The sequence below is a fragment of the Excalfactoria chinensis genome, chromosome 5 (assembly GCF_039878825.1).
Source record: "Excalfactoria chinensis isolate bCotChi1 chromosome 5, bCotChi1.hap2, whole genome shotgun sequence".
NCBI classification, from domain to species: Eukaryota; Metazoa; Chordata; class Aves; order Galliformes; family Phasianidae; genus Excalfactoria; species Excalfactoria chinensis.
In genome coordinates, this window is record NC_092829.1 from 18,963,198 (window position 1) to 18,978,307 (window position 15,110).

Sequence of the window (15,110 nt, forward strand, 5' to 3'; positions counted from 1 at the left end):
TTTACTCCAGACCATGAACTGATGGGATTTACGAGAAAAAAAAATTGATAATTAAGCACAGAAAAAAATCTCTCTTAAAATGCAAATCATACTCCAGTGTAATTTCTCTTTTAGAAAACCTTGAAGTTTGAAGTCAACCTTTACACTTGGATTCTTTTGAATTAGTTTGTATTGTTATTGCATAAATACACCATCTGTCCAACACAGAATACCTGTAGAATCAGTTTATGAGATTTGTTGGTGCAATATTTAACCCTTTCCAGCTCTCCCAAAGACAGACCCTATACTCATGTCCCCTTGTGCCAGCCCAGAACACTTTTTAGTATGTGCACAGGCACATTTAACACTGTCCATTCAGGTGAGGAAAGAGTTAATATACTGCCCAGTTGTGTCCTGTCATAAAATGGCCACTTGCAAACAGCTAACCGCACGAACGCCCAGCCCAGATTTCAGTTTGTTCTGGAGATTGGGAATACTTTTTTTGTTTTAATTGTTTTTGGTTGTTGGTTTGTTTTTTTGCTTGGTGGGGCACATGGGGAATTCTTTCAAAGGTTCTCAGCCCTGCCAGTTCCTCAAAGCCCAACCTCACCTTGCTGCCTGAATGCTAAGATCAAAAGGAATGCTCATAACGTTCAGGGAGAAGATGAACTGGGCAGTGAAGTGGCAGATCTGTGAACCTTCGCTCGCCCTGCTTCATTCAGCGGTTATGGACAAGGGAGCGAGGAGAAGGGGTATATGGAAATTAAAATAGAGTTATGAAGTAGAGCCTAATCAACAGTAAAATGAATGGAGGTGTGGGAGCCTGAGCTAGAGGGCTTCTGAGCATTGTTTCTTTAATTTTACACACTAATGCTCAGCATATCTCAAGATATGACCCATAGAATCTTACATTTATAAATGACTACTTACAGCCTTGTGAACAACTTTTACTGTGGTGTCCAATGTATTTGAAAGCTATTGTATCAGTGCTATTGCATATTTTGCATGATGCTGACCTTCTCTTGGGAAATCAGGCCAGAAATAACAGCATCATGCTACTAGACACCCAGGTAACTGAGGTTTGACCAGCAGAGATTGTTGTATGCAATACAGTTTGTATTGCAAAGATATGGCCCAGAGTGATTATACAGAATGGCCGAGAAATAGAAAGCAGTTTGCTGCTTAACTGGGCCAAATCTGTGTTTACTCAGGAAAATTATTTCAGCAGCTGAAACTAAATGCAATCTTAGAAGATGAGAAAGAGTAAGGACCTATAAATAAAGAGTTAGGGGTATACCAATCAGGAACAGCATAGCCATAAAGCATCTGTTTTCTACCAGAACTTCCCTTGAGAAAATCTGGGTTTGGTTTTGTGCGATTAGGTTTGTCATGTGTCGTCAACCGCAACAGAAAAGTGGGAGCAAACAGCCCTGGAGCAATTGGTACAATCGCCATACAGTGGTGGCTATATCCCATATAGCAGCTAGATGGGTTAAGGGGAGGTCTCACATATATGCTGGGGAATTAGCTACCCTTGCCTATACAACCTGAAAGAGAGGGAGTGAGAAAGACTCCAGAACCTCACTGCAAGTGAATGAGATCATGGCAGATAAAGCTAGAACAGGGGAATTATTTATGGGCTTAACAGTTACGTGTGACATAAAGGGAAACATGGCTGGTCCTCAGCAACATTAACCAAATTTAGAAACTAAAGCCATTGTTGTGATTCTGATCTCTGCAGAGTGGTTTTTGGTGTTCATTGTTTTGTTTGTTTGTTTTAAGCAATACTGAAACAACAACATGCCCTAGAACTTCCCTCCTAAGTCACTGGCTGCTCTGAGTGAAGGGATTGATGTCTCACACTGAAAATCAATGTAGCCCTTACCCTAACTAGTAGATTTCTATTTCAAAGTATAATGAGATCAGGCCACTGAGGGGGTGGCCCTGACAACTATCATAGTACCATCTGATCTCCAGACTCTGCAATGCCACAAAATAAAGTGCCAGAAAAAAACACCTGAGCTTGCTCCAGAATAATCAATTCCTGAACAAGCCTTGGTCCAGCTAGGTCAGAAGGATCTTGCTTGGCTCCTGAGCTCCTACATCTGCCTGTGGTACTACACCAGCACTGCCACACACTCCTGCATCTGGGATAACACTGATGCACTCTGCCACAAAGACTCTCAATCTACCACACTACTTATCTCTACAAAGCACTTTCTTGTGTATCAAGAAGGTACACAACGTACTTGGTGTACCAAGCAGAGGTACTCTAAGATCCAATTCCTTTTCTGTTTTACAAATGGAAGTTAGTCAAGGTGCTGTACTTCAATATCATGGCAATTGCCAGAAGAGAAGAAACTAGAATATCTAGGGAGCCATCAGGTTAACAGGCCTTCAAGAATTGAAAGCACATTGTAGAGAAAGACATTAAAATCTCACACTATTGCTGTTGGGCAAGCTATGGAAACTGCAGTTGCCCAGAATTAAAAAAAAATGAATAAAAATGAATCTCAAGTCAGTCACTGAAAAAAGAGGCATCAAAAGCCAAAGGTGCTACACTAAAAGAACAAGCACAATCTTTTTTTATTTCCTTAATCCTGATCCTTGCCCAAAGCAACAACAAAATTAAGATCATTAATACATGAAACTCTTTTCTCCCTCTTACATCAGTTTCTAGGAGTGAAGAAGATACTTGGTTTCCTCTAAACTAGCGCAACACTACAAAACCCAAAGCTAAAGATGCTTTCCCTGGCAGGAAAGTGCAGGGTTAATGCTCTGCAGCTGCAGAATTCAGGAACAATTAAAAGGACTACTCGAGAGTCACCCAGCAGTACAGTAAGACTTTTGATAATTATCATCTAAGGCTCTCAGCACTGTTATCAGCTTCTACTGATGTGGTTTACTTTGTTTAGGTATGGTTGTAATCCTGTCTTGAAAAAAAAGTTTCCTTTTCTTTGGGCTTCAAGGATGAGTGTGCCTAAACAGCTGTAAATCCAGGAAGCAGCCAGTTCTACTACTGAATGAGATGTCTGGAGGACAGTCATAAAGTAACTCCATTTCTGCAAGGACATGGGGAACAGGATGATCTGAAAAGAACTTATACAGTTAATTTCTGCAATTGTTATTCCTAATGTAAATCAGATGCTTCCTCAGTGCATGGGTGCTTAGGTTTTCCAAAGCATCTTTTTCCTTAAATCTATCACCTTTGCTATGGAAGGACAAAGTGTTTGGTCCTTATGAAGAGCATCCACATGTGGTTATGGAAGAGCACTTCAAAGTTAGATAGAACAAGATAATCAGGGCGTGACAATTTCTAATCAATCTAGGTTATCCCCTGTTGGGGAAGTCAGATGAGGCCCTGTGCATTCTTCCCCCATGCTACAATGCAGCTCTTTGTCTCCCTTACTTCTCAGACTGTATACCTACTTGTTAGTATTAGAGGGAAGATGACAGATATGTATATATATTTTATTGTAATAAAAAATACTGTATGTATTGAGTATACAAAAAAAAGCACATCTAGGAACACTTTTGCACATGTGTATGCATGATGCAGAAATTTGGTCTAAAAGTTCATGTATGTTTAAAAAAAAATAAAAATGTGTATGCGCTGTCTTTACTTATGAATTATTAACAAAATCTGTACATTTTGGAAAGACAAAGATGTCTTTGAAAACCCTAGGGAAAAAAGGTAGGAGACAGGCATAGTCACATTTCTTTGCAGGAGAACTGACTCAGATAACTGGTTGTGGGCAGAATTTATTCTAAACACCAGTGCCCTGAAGCTGAATCTATCCAACAAGAAACAAAACTAAAGTATTCTTTAATAAAAGTCAGTGAAACTATAATCTTCCCATTCACCAATGCGAGGAAAAAAAAGTGAAAGCATATCTTTCTACAGGACAAGCCATTTCTTTCCCTTTATGCAAATCTCAGCATCAGAAATTATTCCCAAGCATGTTCCAAGCTATTATGTGCTTCATCTCTCTCTCCCTCTCTCTCCTTTCACTGTGAACTCGTTTCCTCAGAATCCTTATCAACAGAAGTGAGATCTGCATCACATTTGGACTTCTATTCTTCACACAACAAACACTGTGAAACTTGCTGTCAACATGCAGACTGGACTGCCTCAGGGACTGACATGGGAAAGGTCTGAAACATCTTCCTCTCTCCTCTTTCTTAGAGAATTATTTACCACTGCTCTTATCCCTCCCTACCTTCTACAGCAAGCCCCCATGCCCACCCATGTCTGCTGTATGATGTATCCCCCAGCTGAAGCCAGGACAACACTGTGTGTTGAGGAGGTGGTGGGATATGCCAGCCCCTGCAGGCTGCTCTGTACACTCTGTTCTCAGGGCTGTTTGCTGTGCTGGCCGCAGGCTTCAGGCCTTTGAAGGGTTGAATACCATCTTTTGATTTACTATGGCTGATGGGGTATGGGAAAGCTTTACAACTGAAATACATAGAAGAGTAAAAAAATAATAATAATAATTAAAAAAAGAAAAAGAAAAGAAAAAAACAACACAGGAAATACCTAAATAACCACACAAATGATAACAAGTAATCAAATGGAATAGATCAAAGAAGAGACAACTCTTAGTAATAGTTTTAAATGACTTATAAGAAGAGCACAATTATATAATTCACCACTCAAAACAGTCTCTGTTTACACACACGTGTCATTGGTTCGATGCTCAGGGGGATGGTGACATGCAGCTAGTCAGCACCAAGCATGATCAGCTTCAGAGGGTGTTTATTACACTTCTCACAGGTAAGAGGATTTTGGCAGGGTCAAATGATGAAGACTTGGTTCTTATTTGTGACATTTTGGCTATAATCAGCCTCCTTAAAGTGTTAGGTGTGACTTCTAGTAAGCAGCAGAATTTAAGTGGCTCAGTTATGATCATTCCTCCTTAAACTTTCTTTCTCCAACAACAAGGTAATGCTGCTGTTTTGAAGGCAGGAAAGTCCTGACTAAAGGAAAATACCTTAGATTTGCAACACTTCTTTGGAGAATGACTTGAAAGAATTGAGTTCGGCATTCTTACAATAAGTTGAAACATTGAGAGATCAGTGTCAGCACTATTTCTGTTTGAGAAGCTACTATCATAGTTCAAGCTGACCTATTTCCTTTGCCTGCTACCTGCTGAGTATAGCAAATATTCCTAAGCTAGCTGGACACTCAGTGGCGATTTAAACTTTTCCAATTCAACTAAACAGAAACCATATCTCGTTTTGTTTGTTTGTTTGTTTTTGCCTTTTCTGTTTCATTTTATTTTCATAGTACAAAACTTGTCACTGTAACCCTTTGGACAGAGAGTACTGTTAATAAACATGAACTTGCTTAAGTGTATCTTCTCCTGTTTCAATTCTACCTCAAAAGCTAATGCTACAGTCTCATATGAGATTTAAAGAAAAAAATATAGAGAGAGAATTAATTTTTTAAAACAAACTGGCCACTTACTGGACAAGATATTTCCCAGGTGAGGATAAGAAACCTTAAAATCATCACTCAAGCTCAACTGTGGCACAGAAAGTCCGTGGTAAATTTACAATATCTACCTAGGACACGAGTTGAAAAACAAGAGCCAATACTACAGGTATGGGTAAAAATAAACACTGCTACACTCTACAAAATCACTGCAGTTTGCTCCTGATATCAACATAGTGGGACTTCCACAGTGCTGATGTTATTAGCTCAAAATAATGTCACAGCTTGCTCCTGTCAGATTTGGAATTTTGAAAGCTGGCACAAGCTTTTGCAGACCACGAACATCTTTAACAAGTTACATCAAGTACCCTGGACTTCAGAAGAGGTTTAACATTTTCCACTATCATGATAGTTCTGCATTTTGATCTGAAATCTCTTCTTATAGGAGATTATAAGAGATCTCTTATATTGCGTGATTCACATGAAGCAACAAGTTGCATAAGTGCAAATGAAAGAAAACTTCACCTCCTGTGCTCACGTTCTTTAAAAAGGAGGCTATTTGTCATTCACTGGTAAGAAAATTGATACATGATAATAAAACAGCTCACTCATTCTCTCAAAATTTTTTTCTATTATTATTATTGAACACATTTCTAATGGTCTTTTATTATTTTCTGTGACTCTAAGGAGACAGAACACAACCTTTTAGGCTGTGTGTGGGGGGGATGCACTTTCATTACTGTTGTCTTTATTTTAACAAAGACACAATCAAAAGATACAGGCTTTTCTTCTAGATACTAAAAGCCCTAAAAGCTGAAAGAAATTATGAAATAGAAATAATTATTAGTTTAGAAAAATAAAATAGTTAAGAGCAAGCTGGAGCAAACGTTGTCAAATTCTGTAAAAGGTTTGGGATTCACAAGACTTCTGCTTGCCACCATATCCATTTTGCTTAATTCTCACATTTGGCTTTGACTGTTTTGAGTGATGCTGAATGAATGAGGGATGTAACTGATCAAAAGATGGACCAAGCAGCATGTCTCACACAGAGCTCACCAGTCCCAGACCCAGAAAGGAAACTTAAAAACTTAGACTTTAAAACCAACACTGTTCATAACAAGGAACTAACAGCAAATCTCCATGCAGCAATACAAGTAAGAGTTAATCTCCACAAGAGAATATAATTATGAAGGTCTCAGCAGCTATTTTTGAGATCAATCCAATCCAATCAAACCAACAGAAATTAAACAAAATAATTTAAAAAACCACTAACCACAAGCCCAAACTAAGAGTGAAGGCAGTGGGAGGTTTTTATACGATACCTAAGTTGACCATAAGTTTGACACGGCCTCCATCCAGCTCCAGGCGCAGAGTGTCAGCAGAATCTCGTGAGGTGGTTGCCATCAACAGCCCATAGGCGCGCTGGGACATGAAACGGAAGGACACGTCTTCTGCCTCAGTATGCATGACCATAGGCATGATGATCTTCATGTACATGCTGCCATCATAGCTCAAGATAGAGGCCTCTGTAAGGAATCAGTAAACAATTTCAAAACAATGAAAAAAACCCACATAATTAGAAGTAGCAGAATGAAAATGAACATACAACATCTAAAGCAGGAGAATGAAAATGTTACTGAAGTTTAAGTTAGACTAAGAAGAGCTTTGCCTGTGGAAACTGGAAGTCTTCTCTGAAGGGGTAGAGTTAAAGTCTTGTGAAAGAAGTGCAGCAACCAGTATGACATGGCAATCATTGTTTCAGTCTATGCATGTGCTCTAAAGCACTTCTACCAGCAAAATTTACAAGTCTGCATAAATATGTTAATGTGTGAATCAGAGCATCCCCTTTCCCCAGAACCATTTCCTACCGAAGACTGATATGTAGATTACTTCATGTAGGACTTTTAAAACAAAGCTATGAATAAAAATCCCAGAGGTAGAAAAAGAAGACTGATTTAAACTCTGCAGGCACATGAAAGGAATCCTCTGTAAAGCACTCCTACCAAGATTCTCACTAGTCTCCCTACCTACACAAGGAAAGAAAATACAGCATCAACAGAAACAGCAAACATTTGGAATATACATGTTCTTCTTAGACATTTCCATTTTTCACATAATCAGCCAATCCCTCATGCTGGTAGGAGTGAAACTTCTAAAGGGAAACAGTAAGCTTATTAGTGATAATTCTTATAGTCCTCTCAAGGCCTAAATGTTTGGTGCTAGAGTAGGAGAGTTGGACGGGAAAATGAAGAACAACCACAAGTCCATGCTGGAAAGGATCCACAGTGGCTAGAAATAGACATGCAGTGTGGTCACAAATATGCAAAATAAGTGGTAAGCAATGTATATGGTTACAAAACATTTGATGGGGATCACTGTGGTTGAGCTGGTGCAGCAACCCATCATATTAACAGACAGCATGCAGCACCTCTGCTGGTCATGGGATATACAAACTGATTAAGAAAAAAACTTCTCTGTGAGCACCATTAAAATAATATGGCGGTGAACAACATCTTTATTCACCAGTGTTCTAAGCTGCACTCCTCATACATTGTTATGGTCTGTATGCACAAAGTACTCTACATGCAACACCCACTCAGCCATACATACACCTTCTGGGTACCAGCTGTCAGTGCTGCTCACATCTTCGCTTGGCCAAGAAACAGAGTGGGAAAGAAAGATATTTTTTTCAGGATTGGAGGAAATGGTTTCCTACTTTTCAAAGTGCAATTCTCTTCTCCCTCATGTCTGCAATTCTTTCTTACCACCCACAGCTGCAAGCTGGAACCAAACGTACTGTACATTATAAATACACTCAAAGTCAATGCGTATGTACACAGAAACCCTCCTTGCTCTCTCTCCTCTCTGTGTGGATTGTATTAGAAAATGCAGTCAAGCATGAAATGGCTCTTTTGATACCTTCAGCTCAGATGTGCCTTGCATGAAAAAGTTGTGAGCCCTAGCACCTGAATACCCGTGGGAAAGGGAATGGAGAGTATCAGGACCACGAGTGGGAGTCGCTGACACAAGCACCTCAGCTCTGCTGCTTTCTTGTTCACATAGCCATGCCTTGGGTACTTGGAAATATACAGGGTTTTTTTTCTGCAGACACTGCAAGATAATAAATCAAAAGAGTAGTAATAATGACTCTCTTCTAAAATAATTCATTTGTGCCCTTCAACTCCACTGACTCCATTGACAGAAGATTACTGTCTGTAGACAAGAAATGCAAATTGTTATTGTTATATTTGTGTAAGAACAATACGAAGAACACCCAGAATTGCTGAAGATGGCACAAAGATCTAGAACCCAGTGTTTTGAATAGTTTCTGAATTAAATTCTGAACTCAAAAATGTCAGGGGAAAAAAAGAAGAAGAAGAGAAACCAACTAATTGCCTAAATTAACCCCAGATTCAAATTCTATAAGTATGGCTTGTACTTGGAATGAATTACACAGTGACATAAAGCCAGAGGAGCCCCAAGGCTAAAATGCAATGTAGGAGGCAAAAAAGATCTCACAAAGAGGAAGATTTCTCCTTTCCACCTCTTGAACTCCTCGCTTGTTCTTCTAGGTATTCTTTGCTAAGCTCTGCCCACAGCAGTCTGTGTATGGAATGCAAAGAGAACCTGAGGGTTCTCAGTATAGTTCCAGTCACCATACTAACAGCCATGTCAATTTATAATTAATAGAGACAAACCAGACAGAGGAAAGCTGAAAGTACATTTCCAATTGGAAGGGATAATCAAAATTAATTTTAAAATCAAGACAGTGTTTCAGTTGATATTCAATAGTACCCTAAAGCAGGTATTACTTCAGTTTAAGTTAATGTCTCTTCTCTGGCCCATCTCATACAAATACAGCACTGAATCCTTGCAACAGCTATGCAGATAAAATCAAATAGCCTGAAATAGTTGACGCAGCCTCTACACAACCATGTGAGAAAATGAGTTTCTGCCCTTGTGTGTGCCCTGTGCTGACCTGAGCCTGTTCCAGTCCAGACTACCTAAGCACTTGACATCTTTTAAATGTAAGAAATGTCATTCTCACCTTACAAGTCTTCACCATCTGAGGTATCTAGAAGCATTTTCAGCTCATCTCCTTGCAAGCAGAGCGTTCCCTCTAACTGTAAGAATAGTTCTTCAGAGGGGGGTATTGCTTAGTAGCAGTCACAGAAATAAATCATATCTCCTTGTCCTAACAGCAGTCCCCAAAATTCAAGGATGGCACATTATCACTAAGCAACACACATAGAAAATCTGCTGATGATTGAATGTAACCTGGCAACAACTAGGTGACCTCAGACTCCTGTGCTGGCAACTTTTGCCTGAAAACAGGCACTCATTTGATTTTCTTTAGCCAACTGCAGCAAAGGGACTGTAACACTGATGTACAGCACCTTAAATAAAAGCAGCAGCAGCAACATTGTTATTCAAGTTAAAATATATGCACATTCCTTCCACCTGTCTACTTACAGGGTAGCTATTATATCTGGAGCAATGTGTAGTACAACAGATTTCACCCATGCTGCAGGGACCTGCAGTATAGACAAAAAGATCTAGAGCTGCATTTATCAGCGATCTCAAAGCCAGAAGCTTCATTGCCATTAGCTTGGAGATGGAAAGAGGAAGAAACCAGGTGCTAGTTCAAAACTGCCCTGACACAATGCCAGAGATCTGTGAAAATCGATATGTTATTAGGAGCAATTAGCTTCCCAGTCTTGTGCTCTGAGACCCTGCCAGCTTTAATTTTGCACTTAGCATCCAAAGGAGCAATTTACTGCTGCTTCCCCACAAAGCTCTGCATAAACATCCTAGGGAGGTGGCAACACGAGTATTCTTGCAACACAGAGACAGAAAAATATTCAGTATCTCTTCATGCTCTTTCTCTTGGTTTCTACCCTTTCTCCTGTATTAATCTCAATTATTTTCTGCTTTCCATCCTTTTCAGCTTTCCCATAGTCCTTTGTACTTCCCTGTGGTTTCCCCTGTCTCCCAGACTACAAAAGAGCTTTCTTTTTTCTTGAAATCTCCAAAAAGATGACCATGAAAGAATAAGGAAAAGAACATATATCCTCTTCAGGAAAAGTTCAGCTGAAGTGAATGACAGTAAATCAGGGCACACTATGCATTCCTCATACAGTCACATTTAGGAGAGTCAGCCATTACTCCCCATTCCCACTGAGTAGGGCTTCTAGAGAAAAAAGCATTAACAGCAGAGAAGCATAATAGCAAGGACCAAAAGTGAAAAAGAACTGACATGTTAGTTCAAAACTATAGGAAATACAGACTGTACATTTCCACTTTCCTGCAAGAATTCAAATATCCTTCAAGATTTTGACCTTAAGAAAGAGAGCCAGAGCTTTCTATCCACAAGCCAGAAAAAGCTTTCCAGTGAGTATGCAGCACAACTCTTTCCATTCCCATGCAAACATCAGTTTTTTCATATACCTGCTAGGAGACACATGGCCACAAATAAAAACAGTCTTGATTATTCAAAAATCAACATAATAGCTAAAAACAACACAACAAAATGAGTATTAACAAACCCACACAACTGAAAGAAAAGAAGGCCTAAAAAAGAAAACAATTCTCATTCCCATCTAAATAGATTCCATACAGACAAGAGTTAACAAGCCAAGCCCCTGAAATGAGGATGTACATTCTTGAATCAGCTGGGGGATGCATGCCTACACCTGGCGTAATTTGGACTAAGCTACAACAAAGTTTGTGTCACATGGATTTTAAAATGCAAGTGAGCTACAAAAAATGAACAGTTGAAAACATCTCTTCATAAATATTTTTTACACTGAAAAAAAAATCTGCGGTATTTCAAGGTAAATGCATATTTTACCTGCTCCTCCTGCTAGCACTGCAGAACCAGGAGCTCTAGGAGAGAATGGTTCTATATACAGAACTTACAGCTGTGCTTGAATTACCTTCAAGACTGGACCTACATGCTATCCATACCCATTTGGAATAGCAGCATAGCATTCAGTCAGTCTCTTGGTGCCAGCATATAGAGTGGGGTGTCCTGAGCAGGCTAACTAGATGGCTGCCCCACCACACTGCTGACTCAGTGCCACAAGGAAACCATAGCTTTTACAAGTTGAAAGGTCAAGAAGTAGGAATCAGTAACAGCTACTCACAACCACTCATCTCCAACAGGAGATGATTAAACCAAAGAAAAAGCTAGCCAAGATCTGTCCATAAACTCTTCCACTAGCCTCTAGCAAGTCCCATCTGTTTCATTAGATGGAAAGAAAGATTTTCAGGAGTGTCCCCATACACTCACAGAAAACACAAGGAGGTACAGAGATTCTGGGGGCCTAATCCAACTGGTCAAACTCTGCACAAAGAACAGGAAGAGTTTCGACTTAGTTCAGTGTCAAGAAAAGCATTTGTAACTGTAAAAACAAGTTGTATCTTACAGACTTCAAAGAAATTATGTTAACAGACATTCTCATGTAGCAAAAAGCACAATAAATTAACCATCACCCAAAACAATCACAAACATGCAGAAAAAGCAAGGCTTGATCCCAGAGCTTCAAGGCTTGTTTCCTCAAAAACTGAGTGCAGGAGCTTATTTAAAGTATGCAGCCTTCCTGCACAATAGGATCTGAAGAAAACAGTTTTGCCTAAGTGGAAGCAATGGAATCATCTAGGCTGCAATCATACTATGACCCAAGAGTTAATGCTCCTATTTTTGTGGAAAAAATTGTAACAGGAATTTTAAATACTCACAGGTGGTTATGACTTTGGATGTCACAGAGGGGCAGGAGCAGAGTTTCTCCTGACAGTTAATAGCCATGTGAAACCTGACAGGCTGGTGCAGATAGTGGCCAGGTCCAATCAAGGCAGCATCATTGCAATATGGGAGGTCCAAGGTCAAGTTGGGAGGTCTATCAGTCAGGCCCAGGCTCAACTACAGCGATCACTGGGCAGGGCAACAGCGAGAGGGCCAGGACACAAGCACAGCTGAGCAGACTCATGGCTGGAGGGCAGAGTGGTAGGGAGCTGGAGTGTGGCCCTGCTGGGACCTCCCTGAGGCTGGGACTAATGGCTCTGAGGCCAACGTTTGGTCTTGAACCTTGTGCAGGGTGTGGGGAGCTCTGAGGGACTGAAACAGTGCCACAGCAGAGTAGCAGAGGCACAGGGACAGGCAGACCCTAGGGGTGCCCTCGGGGCTCTGGTGATGTGGAGCCAGCAGTGCTTTAGTCCTTTTCCTCCCCTGGCCCAGAAAAGAAGCCCATGTCTGCTCTATGCATGACAATGCTTTTTTCAGCAAAGTGGATTTTTTCTTAATGTCTCCCACTGAAGTGCCACAGATCTCACCCCGTGTAGCCTGTCAAACAGGAATAATAACTAGAAGGGATGTAAATGCAATTCACCAGCATTTGCAAGGACAGTAACAGAAAACTAAATATTCACCTAAAGGGAACCGTTAGAAATAAGATGGAGTTTTATTAGTCTAGCAAAATTCACTGCAAATAGTACCACTAATCACCAACTGTAGGTTTATTGCACTAGCAAGAACAAAGCTGTTCTGCTTTAAAGATTTCATCCTGCCAAGATGTCAATAGCATCTGCATTAGCTATTATGCACTGAAAATTCATGAAGATAAAGCAGTTGTTAGAGAGAGAGCACCAGAATTATAAGGAACCTGGACTGTTTCTTCTGATGCACAACTACCTCACAGATCAAAGTATTTTTGTAACATTAATCCCAATTTCTCTTTTCTTCAAATAAAGACAATCACTTATTTCCCTATTCTACTTCCCTATCTACTATACTGTATCTATCTAATTTACAGAAGGACTTTCATATACTGAAGTTTTACATACCATTGCTCACAACTCCTCTAAAGTAAATCCCATTCACTCAGCAACTTCCAGTTTTTATTTTCAATAAGTTGCCTCTTCTGTTTTCCAGCTCTGATGTATCTCTGATTTGTATATTACTGTCTTGAATTCAAAAGCTCCAAATTTGAACAGTGCATGTCAGTTAAGACCAAATGAGCACTAAAAGTAGAATAATTACATAAGACACCCTTATCAGTACAATGTGTACAAAACATTTCCAAATGAGCAGCAAACGAGAGAGATAATGGAGCAAGCTTCAAGGCATTCATCACATTTTCAGGGATGCAAGAATACTGGTGGAGCAGTAATAATAATTGTCACTTATAAGGCCACAGCTACAGACAAAAATTGCTAGCAAATGTTTTCATAGATCAGATGACATCTGGATGAATATTTTTCATCAAATGTTTCTTTTCAAAATCTTGCAAAATTTATTGCACAGCATTATTTGGAATATTTCAAGACTTTCAACAAACACTTAAGTCTGAAAATAGCTTGGAAATGTTGGTGGGATAACATAAGAAGTTCCTGAAGAACATCTGAAGTACAAGCCAAACCTATTTATTTACCTTGAAAGTCAGAACAGAATAAACATCCTATTTAGCATTTCCTTTGCAATACCACTGTCTCCTCCCTGTTCCAGTATGTTATTTATTTCCTGTTTCCTACGTCGTTTTTTCCAAACACAAGCAGAAACATCAAATTACCGTAGGAAAAATTACTACCTACATATCAATAAAATGGAAGTAGCAAAGGTAAAAGAGGCAAATTAACAGCCCCAAGGTATCAAGGTGCAGGGTTTAGCACAAGCACTGTGATATTCTCCCCTCAGAGAAAAAAATTAGCTCAGTTGATAAAGTTAAGACCTCTAAATGACTGCAACAGCAGAAATTGATTGATTTTTTATTTTATTTTATTTTTCAGAACTACCCCAAATTTTTTACTAGAATCCAAAATGAACCACGTGCTTTTCTAACTTAGTACTAAAATGAGGTGGTGTGATACCCAAATCAAGTAAAGTAGCCCTGATAACCTTTAGCTCAAAGTGGATGAAATCTCAGGAACCTAAGTAAACCTGTGAAACACCTATCATTACAAAGGAAAATCACATCAGGTATTTGATCCTGAGGAGACATATTTGGAGACAGGATTATAAAGCCCCCTCCACTACTAGACCTCACAAGGCTTGGAACTCTGGATTCTCACTTTTATATAACTTCCATAATGAACCAGCCTTTCAGCTCCTGATGCAAACTCATGACTATTGTATACAGAAGGCTCCACCAATTTCCACAAGCATCAGGCTTATTATGTGCTTCCTCTCCTCCTGCCATGGTCATACATAAAAGAGGATAAGCTAACTACAGGGGTGAGGTATTGCCATGTAGTGATCTAACAGTAAACAAACAGACAAACAAATTTAATTCATAATGAAAGGTAAATGTTATCTGATAAACTTCTCTCCCTTCTTCAGGCTGCAGACATTTAATCTGGGCTGGGGAGGAGCTGAAGCAGCAATGAGCAGCATCGTGGAAATATTTGCAGACAGAGACTGTAGCTTGTAAATGTTAGTGCTAGCCCTGGGAGGTGAAGAGTGAGGCTGTGTTGCCATACTAAAGATTGGCAGAGACGCGGGGGAACCAAGGAGAAGTACACAGGCTCTTCAAGCTTACTCCAAATGTCACTCTAACATTTACAAAGCCGTGTGCAACTGTTTGAGAAGAAATCTCTTGCAAGAAGGCTTAGAACAGAAGAATTGTTCCTCAAAGGCTAGGAGTGGAATGAGAAAATCATAGGGAAATCTGCTGCTAGAATGAGGGTCTGAGAGTTTACATTA

General features: G+C 39.7%; 1 protein-coding gene across 37 annotated transcripts in view; it reads right to left on the bottom strand.

Annotated features, from left to right (window-relative positions):
* Positions 1–15,110, bottom strand: part of NRXN3 (neurexin 3) — an 898,188-nt gene that overhangs the window by 580,699 nt on the left and 302,379 nt on the right. For all 37 annotated transcript variants that reach the window (XR_011903710.1, XR_011903709.1, XR_011903708.1 and 34 more), the window contains one exon: positions 6,736–6,939. Coding sequence is in view for 33 of the 37 variants with exons in the window: in XM_072337914.1 (XP_072194015.1) it covers positions 6,736–6,939 (204 nt within the window). In the remaining 4 variants the exon portion in view is untranslated. The remainder of the gene's footprint in view (positions 1–6,735; positions 6,940–15,110) is intronic.